The 22,250-nt window shown below is 34.8% G+C and overlaps 1 protein-coding gene across 1 annotated transcript in view; it reads left to right on the forward strand.

Moving 5' to 3' along the window:
- Positions 1-22,250, forward strand: part of NBN (nibrin) — a gene marked incomplete at both ends in the record, with an annotated part of 42,700 nt that overhangs the window by 17,346 nt on the left and 3,104 nt on the right. Inside the window, 6 exons of the mRNA XM_080694242.1 lie at positions 3,851-3,980; positions 6,549-6,821; positions 8,582-9,026; positions 13,665-13,736; positions 14,597-14,752; positions 17,728-17,841. Of these exons, the coding sequence (XP_080550368.1) occupies positions 3,851-3,980; positions 6,549-6,821; positions 8,582-9,026; positions 13,665-13,736; positions 14,597-14,752; positions 17,728-17,841 (1,190 nt within the window). The remainder of the gene's footprint in view (positions 1-3,850; positions 3,981-6,548; positions 6,822-8,581; positions 9,027-13,664; positions 13,737-14,596; positions 14,753-17,727; positions 17,842-22,250) is intronic.

Raw genomic sequence — 22,250 nt, forward strand, 5'->3', positions numbered from 1 at the left:
TTGCCAATGTGAAGCAACTAAATTTTCTCATCCACTGTTTATGACTGAAAGAGTCTTAGAGATTCTAATTTTTTTATTAAAAGATAAGAGATATCAAGGCTGACACAAATAGCCCAAGGAGACATGTTAAGTAAATATTAAGAGGCATTCTGGGACACAGTAAAGATATTTCGTAAAAATTAAATCTGAATAGATTGTTGACTTTATTTAGTAGTACCATATCAATGTTGACTCATTGATTTTAACAAATATACCATAAAATATGTTAATAACTGAAAGAATTATGGTTATAGAATCCTTCGTTCTAGCTGTTCAGTTTTTCTATAAATCTAATACTGTTCTTAGTGTTCATTAGGAAAAAAATTTTTAAGAGCATAGAGCCTGAGAAAAATTAAGAGTTTTATAGATACCTTATGGCAAAACCATTCCTAAAATTTGGTTTTCTGACTATCAGACTTGCATTTTTTCTAATGTGTTACTTTATATAGAAACAAGGCCATGTGGGTGAATAAAATTTCTATTATAATTAGTAGTATTGCTTCTTGCACATACTCATGGGTAGAATTATGTGGTTTCCAAGTCATGGAACTCTGACTTAATGAATATATGATGTGTTACTCTTTTCATCCATTCCTTTTAATATTTAATTTATTCATTCAGTATTTAGTGAACATTTGTTATATGCCTGTCATCATCGTGCTGAACATAAAGAATAAAGATGTAAGAAGAGAGCCGGGTGTGGTGGCGCACGCTTGTAATACCAGCATGTGGGAGGCTGAGACCAGAGGATCGCAGTTTGAGGACCACCTCAGCTACTTAGTGAGGCCCTCTGCAACTTAGTGAAACCCTGTTTCAAAATAAAGAATAAAAAATAGGGCTGGAGGTATAGCTCGGAGGTAGAATGCCCCTAGGTTCTATCTCCAGTACTGCCAAAAAAAAAAAAAGATCATACCAAATTCTTTCCCTCATAGAATTTTTATCAAGGAGACCACTGCAAATAATCTTATTATGAAAAACACTAGTTATATCAGGTCATTAGATTAGATTTATAAATTTTTTTAGTGATTATATGAACATTAATAATTTTTGTTCTTTGCAAACTTCTGTGTAGACTTAAATAAATTATAGTTATATGTGCCTTTAAGGAAATGCCAGTGAGCTTCTAACTTATGTAGGGAAAGTGACAAAACTTATTTAAAAATCAGAATTTAGCCGCGTGTAGCAGCACACACTTGTAATCCCCGCGCTTGGGAGGCGGAGACAGGAGGATTGCGTAGGTTCAAACCCAGCCTCGCTGGCTTAAGAGACCCTGTTTCCAAATACAAAAAAAAAAAAAAAAAAAAAAATAGGTCTTTGAATGTAGACTGGAGGTAGAAGGGTTTCCAGGAACCCCAGTACCACCAAAATAAATAAATGAATAAATAAAAATAAAAATCAGAATTTGAAATCAATAATAAACATTAAGTACTTCTAGGTCATGAGGACCTAAGTGATAATTTAGCATAAATACTCAGTTAATGTCAATTTTTTTTTGTTTGTTTGTTTGTACTGGGGATTGAATCCAGGAGCATTCTACCTCCAAGGTACTGGGGATAAAACCTAGGGGCATTCTACCTCCAAGCTACACCCCCCAGCCATATATTTTATTCTTTATTTTGAAACAGGGTCTCATTAAGTTGCAAAGGACCTCACTAAGTATCTGAGGCTGACCGAAACCCATGATTCTCCTGTCTCAGCCTCCCAAATGCTGGAATTATAAACATGCACTACCACATCTGGCTTATTCTTTATTTTTAAAACAGGGTCTCACTAGGTTTGTGAGGGCCTCAGTAAGAAGATGATGCTGACCTCGAACCTGTGATCCTCCTGTTTCAACCTCCCAAGTACAATTAAAATTTTGTACCACCACACTCTACTTCCAGGCTACACTCCCAGACCTATTTTATACTTTTTTGTTTTTAGAAACAGGGTCTCTTAAGCCAGCACAGCCGGCTTCGAACCTGCGCGATCCTCCTGTCTCCGCCTCCAAAGTGCGGGTATTACAAGCGTGCGCCACCACGCCTGACACTAATGTCAACTTTTTTTTTTCAATTTTTTAAAATTTTTATTGGTGTATTATATTCATACATCATATTGGGGTAAAAAACTTGTGTGTGTGTGTGTTTTTTTTTCCACACATCACTGATTTGACCCCTACCCAATTCCCACCCCATTCCCTCCTCTTCCCTCCCTCCCTTGCTCGGCTTAGTGGTTGACTTCGATTGTGTGTTTTAGAGATTCTCCTTTTCCCCCCTCCTTTCTCCTCCTCTACGTTGTCTTGTTTGCTCCTCCATAGGATTTTCTTTTTCTTTCTTTTTCTTTTCTTGCTTTTTATTTTTTTATTATTATTATTTTTTATTGGTACACTGTATTCATACATCATAATGGTATAAAGAAAATACTTTTGTAGACATACATGCACACATCGCCCAGTTAGCCCCTACCCGATCCCCACCCCTTTCCCTCCCCATCCCTCCTTCCCTTGCTTGGCTTAGTGGTTGACATCTAGTATTTTAGCAATTTATCCAAAATTAACAATGATAATCTCACATAACAGTTTCATTTGTCTGCTACCAAGCTTTTGATGACTTAAAGATAACATTTTGATATTTCTTTTTGCTTTCTTTCTTACCAGAGAATGTTTTTTTCTTTTTTCTTTTAGGTGAAACTATCATACATTTATTTATTTATTTTTCAGAAAAAATCTATCCTAATATGGAATATGAACTCTAGATTTCCAGCCCTCTTTTTCTCTGTCCCTTGTAATTACATTTTTTGTTTCTCTGATGATGGTGTTTTCTGGCTATGAAAGGCGCTGATTTTGTGGTAATAGAGATTGGTTGTTAGCGGGGTTCGTAAGCCCCGCTTTTCTCTGTCGCCATCTTCCCAGAAGTCTAATGTCAACTTTTAAGATGCTTCAGTTATCACCTTACTCTATGAACTTGTTTATTTTTACTATATATTAAATATCTCTAGAGAAGTAGAAATGAGCAAGAGTAAGTCTCTATTCTCAAGGACTTTCCAGTTGATAAGATGATAAGGATGATAATGGTAACAGCTAACATTGGCATGGGTCTTACTATGTTACAAACATTTTCTAAATGTTATCCTTGTATAAATTTATTTTGTCCTCGAAACAGTTTTGTTGGAAAGATATAATTGTTCCTATTTTGTAGATGAGGAAATAGAAATAAGGAATAGGGAAGTTAAATAAGTCAGGTTACACAGCTAGTGATAAGTGAATCATCACTAAAGTGAGTTATAGGATGGTAGGGAAGCAGAAATGAGGATCACCTAATTTAATGTGGGAAGTTAAAAAGAAAAGTATTCCAAGAGAGTGATGCTTGAAATAGGCTACTATTCTAGTAAATAAACAATGAAGTAATCATGTTTTCTGGAGTAGCCAAAAAAATGTGTCTAAAATGGTATTTCAAGTCTTTATTTTAAATAATGTATTCCTTCTAAAACTAAAATATTGATTCTAATTTGAGTATAGGTAGGGAGATGTGATTTTGGTGAAGGATAACTTAAAACATTTGAATTAGAATTTAAGTTGATTTTATTAGTTGGTCATACTTTATAGCAAAGGCTTTAATGTAGCTTTAAAATAATTTGTTTTAGATATGCCCTTAGTGATCCAATGTGCTCCTTGTATTTTGTTAAATATTTTTTGGTTCCACTGACAACTATGTACTATATGACCTAGTTCATCCCCTCAGCATGGCACAGTCTTAACAGTTTTAAGTGATCAAATGTTCATCTTGTTTCTGGCTGTTTTGATTTGTTTTCCCTTTATTTGTATGATTTACAGGATTAAAGACAACAACTCCAGGGTCAAGCCTTTCACAAGGCTTGTCAGTCAATGAAAAACTAATGCCAAGTGCTCCAGTGAACACCATGGTGTATGTAGCAGACACAGAATCAGAGCAAGCAGATACATGGTAAAACCTTTTAACAAACTATTGCAATTATCTTACTAATAAATTAATGTATAGTTAAGAAGTAAAGTTTGTAACTTTGTCAAATTATCTCTTAGGAGATGAAGCATAGGATTGGGATGTCAGGGAAAATAATATATTAGGACAGGGATCAGCAGACTTTCTGTAAAAGGATCAAAAAGTAAATATTATCGCATTATGGGCCACTGGTTCCTGTTTTAGATCCATAACTCTGCCACTGTAGTGTAAAAACAATCACAGAGAGCATATAATTGAACACATGTAGCTGTATTACAATAAAACTTTATAAAAATCAGTGGCAGAACATGTCATGTAAACTCTAGTTTGCGGACTCCTCTCTTAGGGTACATTTTTCAGATTTTACATATGTAATTTGAAAACTAAAAAGTGTTACTTCATTTGTGATGGTGAAATAAGTTTGAAATAAAGTAGTCCCCACCTACCTGCATATTCACTTTTCACACTTTTAGTTGTTACCTTTGGTAAACTATGGTCCAAAAATATTAAATGGAAATTTCTGAAAAAAAATTCATAAATTGCACTAAGTAGCAAGGTAATATTTCTTACTATCCTACTCAGAATGTGAATCATCTCTCTGTTCAGCATATCCATGCTGTATATGCTACCTGTCTGTTGGTCACTAGGAGCCGATAAGGTTTTCAGATCCATTGTCTTGGTATTGGAGGCTTCTGTTCAAGTAATTCCTACATAATAGCATAAAGCTACATCACAAGTGCCTCTTTCATTCATCTCTTGTCATATCACATAGGCATTATATTACCTCTCAAAAAAAGAAGTGTTGCTAAAATACAGTAAGATATTTGAAGAAACATACTACATTCACCTAACTTTTATTACAGTACATTGATAGTAACTCCGTTTATCACTAGTTATTGTTGTTGATTTTTTTTACTAATTTATAAATTAACTATCATATGTATATATGGGGGAAAATGTAGCATATATAGAATTGGATACTATCATTGATTTTAGGCATCCTGTTTGGGGTCTTAAAATGTATCTCCCACCTATAAGATGGTACCACCATAAATATATTTGTCTTGTGTAATGTTGCCTATATTTAAAAATTACTTGTAACATTGGAGATACTTTATAGAGACTACTGAGACAGCTAAATGGTAATGTTTGCCCATAAATATAGTTTTTCAGTGGTTCTCTATTTAAAGAGGCATTCAGATTTCTATTTTGTTTTTTGTTTTATTAATAGAAGGAGGGAGTTGAAAATATGTTTTGTTTTGCTTTTTAATAAGAATGGAATTAACTCTTGCATTCTATAGTATTTTTAATTTAAGACAGTGTATTTGAAGTATTCCATACTTATGTGCTCATATTAAAGTACTTAATACCATCACTATATTATACAAATATTTAATTTTTACTACCCTTATCATTTGACCTCCAAGCTACAACCCCTGCCCTATTTTTTATTCTTTATTTTGAAACAGGGTCTCACTAAGTTGCAGAGGCTGTCCCCGAACCGCAATCCTCCAGTCTCAACCTTCCGAAGGCTGGGATTACAAGGATGCACCACCACGCCTGGCTCTAATTTTTATTGATGCATTGTAATTGCATATGACTGTGAGATTCATAATGATACATTTATATATGTGCACATGACTTGGTCTGTGTTTGTCTCTCACCCTGTGCATGTGAAATTCTTAGTGATAAATCCATATATGAACATAACGTTACTTGGTTTGTTTTCTTCTCCATTTTTCTTCTGTCCCTCTCATTCTCCCCCAATCTTCTTCCACTGCTCTACTGGTCTCTTTTCTTCTAATTTTTATGAGATACCTTTCTTTCTTATTTTCTCTCTAGCAGAAAAATAGATGGAACTAGAGAACATTATGTTAGTGAGGTCAGCCAGACTCAAGGGCCACATTTTTCACCCATTGTTTTATACTTTGGTCAAATCTAACTTTTTAAAGAAAAAATGTTGATGTTTTGGTAGTTGTTTCAACAATAGCTTTATTTCTTCCTTTTTGTACAAGAATAGCAAAGGCAGCATTTTTTTTTTTTTTTTCGGTACTGAAGATTGAACCCAGGGGCATTCTACCTCTGAGCTACACCCTCAGTCCTATTTTTATTCTTTATTTTGAAAGAGGGTCTCACTGAGTTTCAAAGGGCCTCACTAAGTAGCTGAGGCTGTCCGCAAACTTCTGTCCTCCTGTGTCAGCATCCCAAAGGCTGGGATTATGAGCCGTTTGCCACCACACCTGGCTAGGCAGCATCTTATGTTCAATTATACATTGTAAAACTCTGTGTGTGTGTGTGTGTGTGTGTGTGTGTGTGTGTGTGTGTGTGTGTGTGTTAAGATTTTTTTTTCTGGCAACTTAGACCCTGTTTATAGAGAATAAAAAAGAGGACTGGGGATGTAGCTTGGAAGTAGAATGCCCCTGAGTTTAATTCCTAATACCACACAAAAAAGAGAATAATATCATAAAACTATATTACATTACAACTGTTTAGAGAATTTTGCTTCTAGATAAAAATTGCTATAAATTTTACCTTCAATTTTCTTTTCTACAGTATGTATTTGAGTGAAGTGCCAAAAGAAGTAAAAATCTCCAGAGTGGAACAAAAATTCAGAACACTTTCACAAGAAACATCAACTCTAAAGGGACTCTCCAAAACAAGCTCCAATAATAATAGAGTATCAAACACTTCGGATCGCGTGAACATCCCAAACTATCAGCTTTCACCAACCAAATTCCCAAGTGTAAATAAAAGTAGAGAACGGGCTTCTCACCAGCAGCAGACCAACTCCATCAAAAACTACTTTCAGCCATCTTCCCAAAAAAGGTATATTTTATAACTCCTCTCTTGTGTCTCTGAAAAAAATAAACGTTTCTTAATGTTATTGTGATATTTACTTTAGCCTGTTCAGCTTAAGTACCTTTCTATGCATAATTGTGTCCCCTTGAGCTCATTCTGAGAAATGTCCTAATCTCCTCCTCCACTAAAACTATTAGACAGATTCTCCTTCATCAGTCTTTTATATCTTAACTGTGTGTGGTGGCACATGCCTGTAATCCTGATACTTGGGAGGCTGAGACAGGAGGATCACAGGTTCAAGGATGGTTTCAGCAATGTAGTGAGACTCTCAGCAACCTAGTGAAACCCTATTTTTGAACAAAAATAAAAAGAGCTGAGAGTGTAACTAGCTGGATGTAATGGCACAGGCTTGTTGTAATCCCAGCATTGGGTAGGCAGAGACTGTAGGATCACAGTTCACAGAGAGCCTCAGCTACTTAGTGAAGCCCTTTGCAACTGGGGGTGTATCTCTGAGGTACATGGGTTCCATCCCCAGTAGGGCGGAGGGGGGGCGCTAGGATTGTAACTTGGAGGCAGAAAGCCCCTGGGTTCAATCCCAAGTACAATAAAAAAATAAGTAAAACTAAACATACCTTAGCTTATGTATTGTTTTATTTTTTGTACTTTTTTCCCTCACACCTGAGTTCCAAAATCATCTTTTTGCCCGTTTCTCTTGATAACTTTCTCAAAAGGTAAAGGAGTTTTTGCTTTATTAGAATCTTGGATAGCTTCTCCTCCCCAAACTCATCTTGTTTGTTTGTGGTTTTTTTTTTTTTTTATTTCTTTTTTGTTCTGTTTTGTTTGGGTACTAGGAATTAAACCCAAGGGCATTCTACCTTCAAGCTACACGCCTAACCCTATTTTTATTTATTAATTTTTTTTTTTTTTGAGACAGAGTCTTACTAAATTGCTAGGGCTGGCCTGGAGGCTGTTTTGCCTGCAATGCTCCTGACTCAGCCTCCCAAGTGCTGAGATTACAGGCATGCACCATCATGCCTGCCTTTATTTTCAGTTTCTCTTCAGTCCCTTCCTTATCATCTGTTTGTGTTGCTAGTCCACTACTTCACACTCTAACCACCTAAGTTATTGTAAAAAATCTCTTAATTGTTCTGTATCCAGTACTCTGAGAGTAATTTAGTGTGAATAGAACATCACCTTTACTGTTGCAGTTTTTCACAGATCCAGTAAACTTTTAGAGAGCGGAAACTTAAGCCTTTCTGTCCTCTGTGGACCTAGGTACAGTTCATATAAACAAAATGTTCAGTACTTACTGAGTGAATAATACAGTATTGTACAGAATACTCTAAGTGACAGATTCACATTGTATTTGCAGTATATAGTTGGTGCTGTGTTCTAGATTTAACCACTTTGGTTTATTATCTTGACTCTAACACTCATTAACTTTAATTTTTCTTTGCTCACGGGTTCCCTACATTATAAAGTAAGCTTGCTGTCACCTAGCAGTAGGTCCTATTCATTTTTATTTTTCTCCTTCTTTTTCCACATGGATGTGTCAACTAATTCTACCTCAGCAGAAAAGACAGAGTTAGCATAGGGTTCATCAGGTTATCAAAAGAGTAGGATACCTGTGAATTGTGTACTATTTTCAAATACTTGTTGATTTCTAGTGATACTCTTAATAAAGTTGGGAATATGTTATCAATTAAATAGAGGGTGTGGCAAATAGTGTCAAACTAAAAAATTATTGTGTTCATTTTTTGGTTTTGTTTTCTTTTTTTAAATCTAAGGGAAAGGGATGAAGAAAATCAAGAAATGTCTTCATCCAAATCAGCAAGAATAGAAATGTCTTGTTCTCTTTTAGAACAAACACAACCTGCAGCACCTTCACTGTGGAAAGATAGTGTGCAACATCTATCACAGAACAAGCCTTGGGAAGAAAAATCAGATAACTTATTTACAAATGATACAGATTTAAAATCTACTGTAAAAAATTCTGCCAATAAGTCTCTTTCTACAGAAAATCTAAGCTCAAAAAAGAGAAAAGAAATTGATAATTTGGCCATAGAAGATGAAATATTGGAACAGTTATTGAAGAACACAAAATCAGAGTTAGAAGTTAAAGTGCAAGTTCAAAAACAAGAAGATGTCAATATTAGAAAGAAACCAAGGATGGATACAGAAACAAGTAATAGTTTTAAAGATGAAACAGTACCAGAAAATAATAAAATATCTGTAAGTAACATTTTAATGTGAAGTATTGCGGTAGAAACATAGAATGTTAAAAAAGCACTTTAGATTTTTTATTAACAGTTTCTGTTATGTCTACTAGAAGAAAAAAAATTAATGTCCTCAATATCTACTATTAAGTATAAAAATTTGTTGTTTGGTAAGGTCAATGTTAATTATACAGTGGCTCTTCAAAAATACAGATGACAAAACTTTTATATATAATTGTTTTGATATACTTCCACATTAGTTTGTACTATTATAAATGACATTTGGCCATGATGATAAGTATAGGAGATGCATTAAAACAATGAACAGGCACAGAAAAATAAAAGAAGGTACACAGTACAAAGTTCTGTACCTATTAAATAAATTTTTAGTTAAAAATATGTATGACATCACTAGGAATTTTTATTTTCATTTTATTCTTTATTGTCCTATCCTGTTTTCATGTATGTTAGAGATTTATCTTTTCTACTTTGGTTAAGAAATTTCTTCATATTATTTTCTATTTTGTGTATCAGTAGTTGACCTACTCTTACCTGTGGACTGGTTAACTCATTAGATGAGAGCACAAATCTGATAAGCCAAAATTTGATATTCCAACCTCCCACGTGGGTCCACTTTTGTTTATGACTCTATAGTTATTTCTTCCCATTAACAGGTACAGAATAAGGACAGAAAAAAATAAAAGGATTAATATTACATGATTGGAAGTTAGAACTAATTTGATAGCATTTGGGAATCTAGTGTGTATCAAGCACTATATAAGTCTGTAACTATTATTGAAAAACAAAGCTTGTGTCCTGTTTAACTTCTATATTTGCATATGTATACAAGGAAGAGAGACTTCATTATTTGTTACTTCTCCTGGTAAATCCTAAATTTCCTTCTTTGACCACCTGCATTAAGTCACCTTAATGAGTGAGCTTTTGAAAGATATGACTCTCAGGCCAAATATTCCATAGATCTTGATTTGGGACACCAATTTTTTTTCCCAGAAAAAGTTCCTTCACTATGTTATCTAAGAATCACTTTGATGTTTTAAACAATTCTAAAATGAGCAGCTTAAATAAGATAGTTTTTTTGTTTTGTTTTGTTTTCCTATAAAAGAAGCCCAAGTAGACAACTGAGCTCTTTCCTAAGTATCTTTGTGCTGTATGACATTCCACCTCTGGCCATCAAGCCTGCCTTCCAGGTGTCCTAGTCCATGTTCTTTTTAACTATAGTGGAATACCTCAGACCGGATAATTTTTTTTTTTTTAATAAAAGAAGTTTCTTTAGCTTATGATTTCAGTGGCTGAAAGTCCAAGGTAAGGTGACTGCATGTGATGAGGGTCTAGTGCTGTATCATGACTGGTGGACACTAGAGGTGCAGGGGGATACATGTAAAAGGGATGAAGCACGGGGTAGGGGAGCTGCCTCTTATGACAGTCCTCTCTCACTAACTAATCCAACCCATGAGAGGGACACTAAACACTGTAATCACTGTTAAAAATATTCAGTGGACAAAGACAAGAACCACAACCCTTTCACAATCTTGAAATTCATCTGCTGAATGAGGTTATTTGATATTATAAACATTTAGTTTTTAGAAAGTTAAGTCTATATCATTTGATTACAGCTTTGGAAACAAACTTCTTTTGGGACCTTTTTCTCTTGTCTTTCTATGTTTGTTTCCTTCTTTTCTTTCTTTTTCTTTCTTTCTTTTTTTTTTTTTTTTTTTGGTATTGGGAATAGAATCCAGGGGCATACTACTTCCAAGCTACACCCCCAGCCCTATTTTTTATTTTTTATTTTGAAACAAGGTCTCACAAAGTTGCAGAAGGCCTCACTAAGTTTCACCGAGACTGTCCTCAAACATCCTGTCTCAGCCTCCCAAGTACTAGTATTACAAGCATGTGTCACCATGCCCGACCTTGTATATATTTCTCATTTTCATTGACATATCCTTATTTTCTTTCTTTAGGATGTTTTTCCTATTACATACATAACCTGTTTTTTGTACTTTTTTTTTTTCTTCTTCTTCTTCTTTTCTTTAAATTCTGCCCCAGCCAGGCATGCTGACACATTCTTTTAATCCCAGCGCTTGGGATGCTAAGACAGGAGGATCACACAGGTTTGAAGCCAGCCTCAGCTACTTAGTGAGGCTCTCAGCAACTTAGTGAGACCCTGTTTCCAAATTGAGTATAAATAGGTCCGAGAGTATAGCCCGGAGGTAGAAAAGCCCCTCTGTTACACCCTCAGTACCAAAAAATATAAATAAGTAAATAAATAAATTATGTCCCAAATTGTTCCACAGTGAACACAGATCTGTGTGGAAATGGTTGTGGTTTTAGTGAGTCACAGAACTCTTTGCTCCATCCTGTATGGCTGCTGATTAATGTTACTAATATCTCCTTTCACTGCATGTTCTTTCAGATCTGACATCACCCTGGCATTGGCCATTAGAGCACAGATAGGGATAGACAAGAACAAGCACCCTGCAGTCCTCTACAAGGGCACCCACTGAGCAGTCTTCAGTGGGTCAGTAAAGACCTTTGATTTACCATATGAGGTTTATATGATATATAATGATATCAGCAATAAATCACCTATTTTGTATATGACTCCACAACATCATCTTATTCTTATTTTGCCATTTCAAAATTCATGATGTTCTAAATGAAAAATACAGCATAAAAGTAGTAGACTTTTAGAGAATAAACTATAATTTTGTTGAAATATACTTTAAGATATATTAAAAGCTAATTTACATATTCCAGCACTAAATTATTTTAGTAAACATTTAGTTTCAAAAACATTTTTGCTTTCAGTGTAAGATTTTTTTTTTTTTTTTTTTTTTGTGGTACTGGGGGTAGAACCCAGAGGCTTTCTACCTCAGGGCTATACTCCCAAACCCATTTTATATTTTATTTGGAAACAGAGTCTCACTAAGTTGCTGTTTAACTTAAGTTATATGTTCAGAGACTTCAGTGTCTTACCTTCAAGGCACTCCACTACTTTTATCTTTCTAACGCAGTGCTTTACTGTTCTGTCCCTTCTTTCTACCTTTGTAATAATAAACTTTGCTTAAGCTTGCAGCAGTATAGTTCTGGCTATTTTTTCTAAACTAGCTAAGAACAAGAACCCACCTCAACATCTGAAACTGTTACAACAATGATCTCTTTCTATTGCTGGGAGTGCAGAAAAGGGGTGTGTATGCAGGGGTCAACTATTCCCAGTGTACTGATATCACTGGAAAAGAGTCTCGAAGTAAGCTTTTGGGTGGATGGCATGTGGTTCTTCACAAAAATAAACGCTAGTCCCCTGACAAAGCCATCCAGGGGCCCGATGAGGTCAGTGTGTGTGTGTGTGTTAGTTACTGGGGGTGGATAGAACCCAGAGGCTTTCTACCTCCAGGTTATACTCCCAGCCCCATTTTATACTTTATTTGGAAACAGGAGCTCACTAAGCTGCTGAGAGGCTAAGTAGCTGAGGCTGGCTTCGAACCTGCGCGATCCTCCTGTCTCAGCCTCCCAAGCACAAGGATTACAAGCGTGCGCTACCATGCCTGGCTTTAAGATATTTTTAAAAACATTTAATTTTGAGGGGTTTTTTTTGGTGGTACTGGGGTTTCTGAAAGCCCTTCTACCTCCGGGCTACACTACCACACCTATTTTATTTTGGGAAACAGGGTCTCTTAAGCCAGAGCGGCTGGCTTCGAACCTGCGTGATCCTCCTGTCTCCGCCTCCCAGGTGTGGGGATTACAAGCGTGTGCCACCACGCCTGGCTTAATTTTGAGTTAATTGCTGATTTACATGCAGTTTTAAGTAATAATATAGATAGCTCATGTACCCTTCATCTGGCTACTCCTAATTACTTGGACAGCTTGAATGACAACAGTACACTATAACAACCATGAAATTGACATTGATCAACCATGTTCAATAGAAGATTGTTTTTAACTCTTTGTTTTTAACTCTTTGTTTTTAACTCTTTTGTTTAAGATTGTTTTTAAGAATTTATGTAGTAGCCGGGCATGGTGGCACATGATTGTAACCCCAGCATTCAGGAGGTTGAGACCAGAGGATCATGGTTCGTGGACAGCTTTCTCTACTTAGTTAGGCCCTTTGCAACTTAGTACGGCCCGGTTTCAAAATAAAGAATAAAAAAAAAAAAAAATAGGGCAGGGGGTATAGCTTGGAGGCCAAAGGTTCCTGGGTTTCATCCCTACACCCGTTTAAAAAAAAAAAAAAGTATCTAAAGGTCCTCGTGAATGTTGATGGAATAAAGGAAAATAAATTGACAATTTATTGGTAATCCTACATCCATATATAATCATAGTTTGTATGTTGGTATTTTATACCATATTTTACAGACTTCAAATAAATTTTAATATAATTTTTATTAATTTATTATGTTCCTAGATTGTTAGATATTTTCTAAGCATGTAATTTATATAAACTTTAATGGCTTTAGATTTTTAGCTTCTGTACTCATACTAAAATATATTTTTGTACAGTTATTTCTATTTTCATCTCCTAATTTCTTTAGATACTTTTTAGTTAGATGGCTGGGCCAGAGCATGAATATCTATGAAATTTTTAGGAATGTTATTAATAACTCTTGTGAACAATATGTTGTTTTTTTTATTTCTCTAGCAAGATAATGTAATCGAGAAGAAATGTGAGCTCAAGAAAGAACCACTATGGTCAACTAAAGAAGAAATAACGGTAAGGAAATTCTTATTTATTTTATTTAATTTTCTAAAGATTTGACATATAGGGACTATCATCTCATTATTTTCTGTCATTTTATATTCTTAGGATTAAATTTTAATCTTAGGATTAAATTTTTTGTCTAATTTTGTCTGTTTAATAATTGTGCCTCTTCTAGAAATTAATAGGCAATAGTAAAGGAATATGGAGAAAAGCTTGGGTGTAATTCCCTGCTCTCTGTTGCATAGACAGGTGACCTTAACCAACTCATTTCACACTTACAAACCACAAGATTTTGTTTATAAAGTGAGGTTGATACTTTTCCAACAAGGTTGTTCTTTATGCTAAATACAATAATGGGTGTGAAATATTTGTGAATTCCAAAAGAATGAGGCCATTTTTACTTAATGTCAGTCCTGATTAATATATCACTGTTAGATGAACCTTTTCTTCTTGCTTTTCCCTTTATTTTTTCTTCCTGTTTGCATTTATCAGACCTGTTACCATCTCTCATATGGATTATATAGTTTCAGGTTTTTTGTTTCTTTGTTTTGTTTGTTTGTTTTGTGGTACTGAGGGTGGAACTTAGGGGCTTTTGTAACTCTGAGCTATACTCAGCTACTTAGTGAGGCTCTCTGCAACTTAGTGAGACTCTGTTTCAAAATAAAGAATGAAGATAGGGCTGGGGTGTGGCTCTGAGGTCAAATGCCCCTGGGTTCCATCCCCAGACCCGCAAAAAAATAAATAAATAAAATAGATATAATTTGATTCCAAATTCTAAGGTTATTTGAACATTTTTCTGTAAACATCAAGTAACAAGTAATTTTCCTTTTCCTTATTTATTTTCCTTATCATCCATTTTAACCCCATTTAAGAGCAACGAGGAACTTCAGGACAATAGTGAGATGCTTCCAAGAAATGTGCTACTGACTGAATTTAGATCACTGGTGGTTAATAATTCTAGTGCCAGAAATCTTTTTGGGGTAAATGGTGATTATGATCAACTAAAGAATTTCAAGAAATTCAAAAAGGTAGGTATTTTATTAATTGTATCACAAGAGGGCAGTATTTTAACAATTACTGTTTGTACTAAAGAGTAATTTAAAAAGTAATACTGAAACTGATGCTTATTTCTTCTGCTTAAAGTGGTTAAGAAATTACTATAGGAAGGAAATGAACTATATAGATATATAAATGAAATATATAGAACACCTAGAATGAAACAGATTTCAAGACTGAATTCTTCATAGGTTGCTGTTTACCTGTTTTTCCTCACTTGAAGCATTAAGCTTTTGTCTGTGATAACAGAATCTTTCCACTTCTGATACTGATCTCAGACCATAAGAAGTGCTTCTTTGGCTCAAAACCTTATGAACACAATGAGACTTGTGTAAAGTAACTGAGCACATTCAGTAATGAGAACTACAGGCATTTCATTATTTTATGTATATGTAAAATAAAAGTATGTAATCTGAGAATTAACCATCAAACCTGAGTTTCTCCTCATTAACAATCTGCTAGGATATTATTTTACCAGTGTGACTCAAATAGTTTTGATTCAGCTGTAAACTTCTATTGTTTATTCTTAGATACTTTCTTCTTGCTCTAGACCTACTTTGATGACAGTATAGTTATTCTTTCTTTATAACATGAACTGTACAAATTCTTGATGTAATCATAAGGTGCTGTAATTCATCCTAAGTTGAGCATTTATTACTAATACTCAAACTACTTTTCTACCTATTACAGTATCTCTAAAGGATTTTGAATGCTGTGTGACAGGAAGAATCTCCTCTGCTTACAGCAGGAGATTGAAAAATCTCCCATGATACCTTTGTGTTTAGTTTGACTTTTCTACATTACTGTGACTCATCAGTAGCACAGTGACATTATTATTGTACTGTTACTTCAAGTTTAATATTATATTACAAAATGTCATTGTTAAAGACATTAGAATTCAAAAGACTGTTTTTATTGGTAAATCACCAATGAAAAATACTACTACTTATTCAATATTGGTATGGAAATGATATATTGATGTCTTTGAAGAAATATAAAATAGTACAGACTTCTAGAAAATGGTTTGGGAAGACTTACAAGCTGAAAAATGTTGAGAAATTGTTTAGAAAGACTTGAAACTGTTAAAAATATTGATATCCTGAACCAAGAAATTTGTTTTAAAACTGTAAAAACAATTCAAGTTTTTTAAATTTTCAGATCAATGAAATAGCTCTTTCTGTACTTTTAATATAACTATTTAATGATAAAATGTAATTAATTTTTCCTTTCTACTTCACATAAAGAATTTTAAACATATGTCCCATAAATACTAAGGATTTATTACTTGTTCCCTAAATATATTATTTTCAGTGTGCTTGATATATTTCCAGAGAATTTTTTTTTTTTTTTTACCTCTTCATTTATTTTTGTGTTTTGTTTACTTTTTGTTTTTGTAGTACTGGGGATTGAGTCTAGGGAAATTCTACCTCCAAGCTAAACCCCAGCCCTACTTTGTATTTGTTTTTTAAACAGTCTCACTTGGTTGATTTCTTGCTAAGGATGTCCTTGAACCTGCAATCTGTCTCAGCCTTCCAAATGTTGGGATTACAAGTGTGCACCACTAGAACAAGCTTCTTTAGTTTTTGTTTGTTTGTTTTTGAGACAATGTCTTGAGAAGTTTCTGAGGCTGGCTTTGAACCTGTGATCCTCCTGTCTCAGCCTCCCAAGTACAGGGATTACAGGTATGTGCCACCAAATTTGTCTTGTACCCTGCTTTTTTTTCTTGATATTACTTTTATTAAGAATTACTTCTACTTTTTTTGTTTTCATAGTTATATTTTTATTTTTGTATTTTTATGTGGATCATATTGAAATTGGCATATATTCAGAGTGTGCTTGATGTGCTCTGCAATGAATAGCCAAGTTAACCATGCTGTAGTCATACTTCTACACATAATCAGGTGTAGCTCCTCCATTAATCAACCTCAGCCTTGTTTGTCTCCTACCCTTCCATTTCAACTTTGCTGAGGTTTCCCCTCCATTATCTGGAGTCCCTCTGGTATCCCTACTACTCCCTAGTTTGGACATATTAGAGAAAATATATGTCCCTTCTCTTTCTATGCTTGGCTGATCTCACTTAACATAATGTTCTCCAGGTCTTTCCATCTTCTTGCAAATAACATGATTTTATTCTTCTTTATAGCTGAGTAGAATTCCATCATGTGTATTTTTCATAATTTTGCAATGCATTCATTTGTTAATGGATACCTAGGTTGGTTCCATATTTTGACTATTATAAATTGTGCTGCTATAAACGAAAATGTTAGTTTAACCATACATTGTGCCATCTATAACATTTCCTTCTAAGGATATATCAACTGGAAATTTTTAAAAGACTTCCATTTTTATCAGGACTGGAAAGGGCTTAAATTTTGAAATGTTTAGAAAAACCCTGCTTTGCAGTTTGTATGTTCACTTTGAGTTACTTTAATTGCTAAAATGATAAGCGAAGGCCATTCTTAATAAGAACTAAACTAGCTGGACGTGGTGGTGCACACTTGTAATCCCCATGCTTGAGAGGCTGAGACAGGAGGATTGCACAGGTTCGAAGCCAGCTTCAGCTACTTAGTGAGCCTCGCAGCAACTTAGTGACCCTGTTTCCAAATAAAGTATAAAATAGATCTGGAAGTGTAGCCCGGAGATAAAAAAGCCCCTGAGTTCTACCTCCAGTACCACAAAAAAAAAAAAAAAAAAAAAAAAATTATAAATTAAAACTTTCAAATTCTTTGTAATGTGTAAACCCCAGTGACATTTTAAAATCTCGATATGGTAATAACCAGAGAAGAAAAAAGGCAAAAACAGATGGGTCTAGCACAGAGTTAACTGTTATACTTGCATTGATAGGATATAAACATCTTTGGCATTATCATGGTCTCTGCTTTATTATTTTTAAGCAATGGTCATTTCATTGTGTTATTATGTTTAATCTCACTACTCTTATTAACAGGTTGCATTTCCTGGATCAGGAAAACTTCCACATATCATTGGAGGATCAGACCTAATAGCTCACCATGCTCGAAAGAACACAGAACTAGAAGAATGGTTGAGGCAGGAAATGGAGGTGAGTGTGAAGTGAGGTTTGAATTGCACGTTGGTCCTTTGTGGTTTCCTTAGAGCAAATTCTTAAAACCAAATTTTAAGATAAGTGACCTAAGATCATTAAAATAATGAATTCCTAAATTAATAGAGCACTAAGGTTAATCTGTACCTTTTCTTACTATATCAGATAATTTTAGATTTTTTTTAAATAAAATAAAGTGAGACCTAAATAGATAAATTACTTCCTAAAAGGACGGGGTGGGGGGTGGGATGTAAGCCACAAAAAATTTTAAAGGAAGCTAAAGAATAACAAAATATGGCAAGATAGTCATGTGGAAGATATTATAAATTTATCTATGATAGATATGTAAATGAAATGAACTTTCTAAATATAAGAATTATGTTTTTCCCCAGCCCTCACTTTAAATTGAAAATAAAAGTTCTGGAAATTTATTACTATTTTCTTGAACATTACCCTTTTCCTATTTTCTGTTATCTTTCTAAGGACTCCAATTTGACATAAGGCAGATTGTCATGTTTTCTTTTCTGTTTCTAATAATAATTTTAATAATCTTTATCTCTTTCTAATAATCTAATTAAAATAATTATTATTTTAGTAATTTCTTCAGATTTCTTATAGTTTACTTCTGTTCTCTTCAACTCTGATTTGTATTGCATGTATTTATTGAGTTTTTTATTCAACCTGTTATATTTTTTCATTACTGAAAATCTGTTTCATTTTTTTCTGTATCATTTAGTATCTAAAATGCTAGATGATCTATGTTCTTCTCTTAAGGTGTCTTATTTCTGAAAATATAATTTGTGAAATTTGAACATGAACTGATTGTTTTCTTGAAGTTTAATCTGTAGGATTTCATTGAGTCCTAAATTAGGGTTTATTTCAGATCACAGTACTTCCTATATGTTTGGCAAACATTCTAAACTGAGCTACATCTCTATCCTTTATTTGAAACTAACATCTCATCTAGTGATGGTTTTGGTTATCCAGGTAGTTAATATGGATTTGGAACAGAATGAGTGACAGCTGACTTGTCACAAACTTCAAGTGAAATTGATTCTTTCTTTTACCAAGTGCCAGGATCAAGATAGGCAAGTTCCTTTGCCATCTTCTGTGTATTTCTTTCTCCCTTAATGCTGGGTACTATAGTAGAGACCCCATATTGAGTTTTCTGTCATATAACTCATATCCCATACAGACGACAAATGAGAGCCTAGATTTTTTTTTTGGTGCTACTGGGGATGGAACCCAGTGGCACTGTACCTCTGAGCTACACCCCCTACCCTATTTTCTAGTTTCTTTATTTTTGAAACAGGGTCTCACTGAGTTGCGAAGGGCCTCGCCTAGTAGCTGAGGTTGTCTTCGAACAGCGATCCTCCAGTTTCCGCCTTCCGAATGCTGGGATTACAAACTTGAACCACCACACCATGCCCGAGAGCCCAGATTTTTCATGGTTCTCAGATATCTGCAAGGCTGGGCAGAAGCTGACTGTGGTATTTATTAATCTTTCTGGTTCCTTATTTTCCTTTATTGTGGGTATCTATTGGTGTTTCATTAATAAAAATACCTTTTTAATCAAGAATTTTTTTGGGGGGTAGAGAGTTGTACTATTTCTAGAAGTTTTCTAGAGTTTTGAGTTTTTTATTCACTTATTTTTCCTGCTCAGATTGCCTTTTTTTTCCCCAAATTTGGTACATTAGTAAGAATCTCGGGTTAGCCAATTCTGTGGTACTTTCTTTTTTCTTTTCTTTCTTTTTTTTTTTTTATTTTTTTATTGTGGCACTGGGGATTGAACCCAGAGGCCTTCTACCTCTGAGCTACATCCCCAGCTTGATTTTATTTCTTATTTGGAACCAGGGTCTCACTAAATTGCGCAGGGCTGCCTCAGTCTCCCAAGTACTGGGCTTACAAGCATGCGCCATCATGCCTGGCCTTAAAACTTTTTTAATAGGTTGGGACAGTGTTGGGAATCAGTTGCATCAGTCTTTTGGTTCTTTATGAAGATCCATTTTTAAGGGGGCTGTGATGTGGAGTTTTCCTTGATTAATTACCACACATGAGCTTTGTTTGGGTTTAGATGAAGAATTGAAAATGATCATGTTGCAGCTGGCTTTTTTCTCTTTTTTAAATTTATTTCATTAAGAGAGAGGTTCACTCTGCATTCAAGATTTATAGTACTGGATCCTTTTTTGTGGGGGTGATTTTAGGCACAGTAGGTGGCATTTACTCTGTAAAGCAGGCTTTATTCTGCCTCATGGCAACAGCTAATGTACATAAACACAGCACTGTGCTGCCCTCTCATTTCCTTAGGTTTGCCCACTACTCTTCCATATCTGTTCTTTTTCAGTCTTTTTTTCTGTACTTCTGCTGCAAACTTTTCTTAGTTTTTCCAGTCAGTGGACTAGTTAGTCCCTGATGTTTCCTCAAATTTTGGATATTTTTATTCTGTACATATAACATAGTACTTTTTAAATTATATTTAACCTGGTTTGAATTTTGAAAGACTGATTCTCTGAGAGCCTTGATGAAAAGTGCCAGTCAATGAGGTGTTTCTTTTTTTGATGGTACTGGGGTTCCTGGAAACCCTTCTACCTCCGGGCTACACTCCCAGACCTATTTTCTATTTTTATTTGGAAACAGGGTCTCTTAAGCCAGCGCAGCTTACTTCGAACCTGCGCGATCCTCCTGTCTCTGCCTTCCAAGCGTGGGGATTACAAGCGTGTGCCACCAAGCCCAACTGAGGTTTCTATTCTCATTTAATGTTTTTATTAAAAACATTATAAAACTGATTTCTCTCCTTATTGATTTTTCTTTACTCTCTTGCACATTTAAAATTAGTATCCCTTGCCAAGAAGGTTCTAGGAGTATTTAGAATAATGATACCAGTATCTTTTTGGATAACTACTTTCTGAAAATTACATGTCTTTCCTTTATATTCTGCCTGTTAGAACACGTGGAAAGATACGATTTCACTTTCATAGTTCACAGTATGATTAGGAAGTCATTGTGTAAGTCTGAATCAATATAAGTCACTTTTCTAAGCTTTACCCAAAGACTCTGCAGCATATGGCAGCCTGATGAAGATCTGGTGCTCTTGTCAGGGTAGATTTGGTCAAATTTGAGCCATTCCATTGGATGAGTTTTTAATCTTCAAGTTCCTTAACCTACATCTCCGGTTAAAATTATGTTAATGCCAGGCATGGTGGTGCACGCTTGTAATCCCTGTGCTTGGGAGGCGGAGACAGGAGGATCGCACAGGTTCAAAGCTAACTGGGCTGGCTTAAGAGAGACCCTGTCTCCAAATTAAAAAAAAAAAAGTAAAAAATGGGTCTGGCATTGTAGCCCAGAGGTAGAAGGGTTTCTAGGAACCCCAGTACCAGCAAAAAAAGAAAAAAGAAAAAAAAAAAAAAAAATATATATATATATATATATATATATATATATATATATATATGTTAATAGTGTAAGAATAGTAATGAAGGTCCATGAAGAGTAAATTAATTTTCTAGAGTTTAAGATAGTACCTGAAAATAGACAAATATAAATTAACAGTAAAAATATTCAGGGATTACATTCTTATGAATACATTAACTATACCTATTAATGGGGTTTGGTATGATATTTCTATACAGCTTCAGAAAGTAGTGAGACTCTCATCAACCTGTTGAGAACCTTTTTCAAAATAAAAATAGGGCTGAAGGTGTAACTGGGTGGTAGAATACCCCTGGGTTCAATTCTTAGTAGCACACACACACAATTTTATTGCTGCATACATGCAGCAGGAATTATATTTTTTATTTATTTTTTTAGTGGTACTGGGGTTCCTGGAAGCCCTTCTACCTCCAGGCTACACTCCCAGACCAATTTTATATTTTTGAAACAGGGTCTCTTACGCCAGCGCAGCTGGCTTCGAACCTGCATGATCCTCCTGTCTCTGCCTCCCAAGCGCGAGGATTACAAGCGTGCGCCACCACGCCTGGCAGGAATTATATTTTAAAACCAGATTGCGAGATAAAACATGGGTGTAGTAGAAATTACTTCTAACCTTTATTATCTATATTTAAAGAACTTATGGTGTATTCATGTGGATAGTGTATATATATATATATATATAGTAGAAATTGTTAAGCAAACTGGAAATTCTGTAACTGTAGGTGCTAGGAAATTCTTCATGGCAGGCTTTGGTTTAAATGAAAGGGATCTAAAGCCTTTGCTAGAGGTGAAGAACATGTTTCTTAACACATAGGCACGAAATAATTATTGAAAAATGCACCTTGAAAATGGCCATGTGTGGAAAGAGAAAAAGAAAAAAAATAACTTTCTGTGCAAAGGGAGAAACATGAACCAGAGCAGAGTCATGGGATATTTATTAGGAGGTGGTTCAGATTTAGGTTTGTTCTGTGTTTTGTCTA

This window comes from Muscardinus avellanarius (assembly GCF_963383645.1).
Source record: "Muscardinus avellanarius genome assembly, chromosome: 4".
NCBI classification, from domain to species: domain Eukaryota; kingdom Metazoa; phylum Chordata; class Mammalia; order Rodentia; family Gliridae; genus Muscardinus; species Muscardinus avellanarius.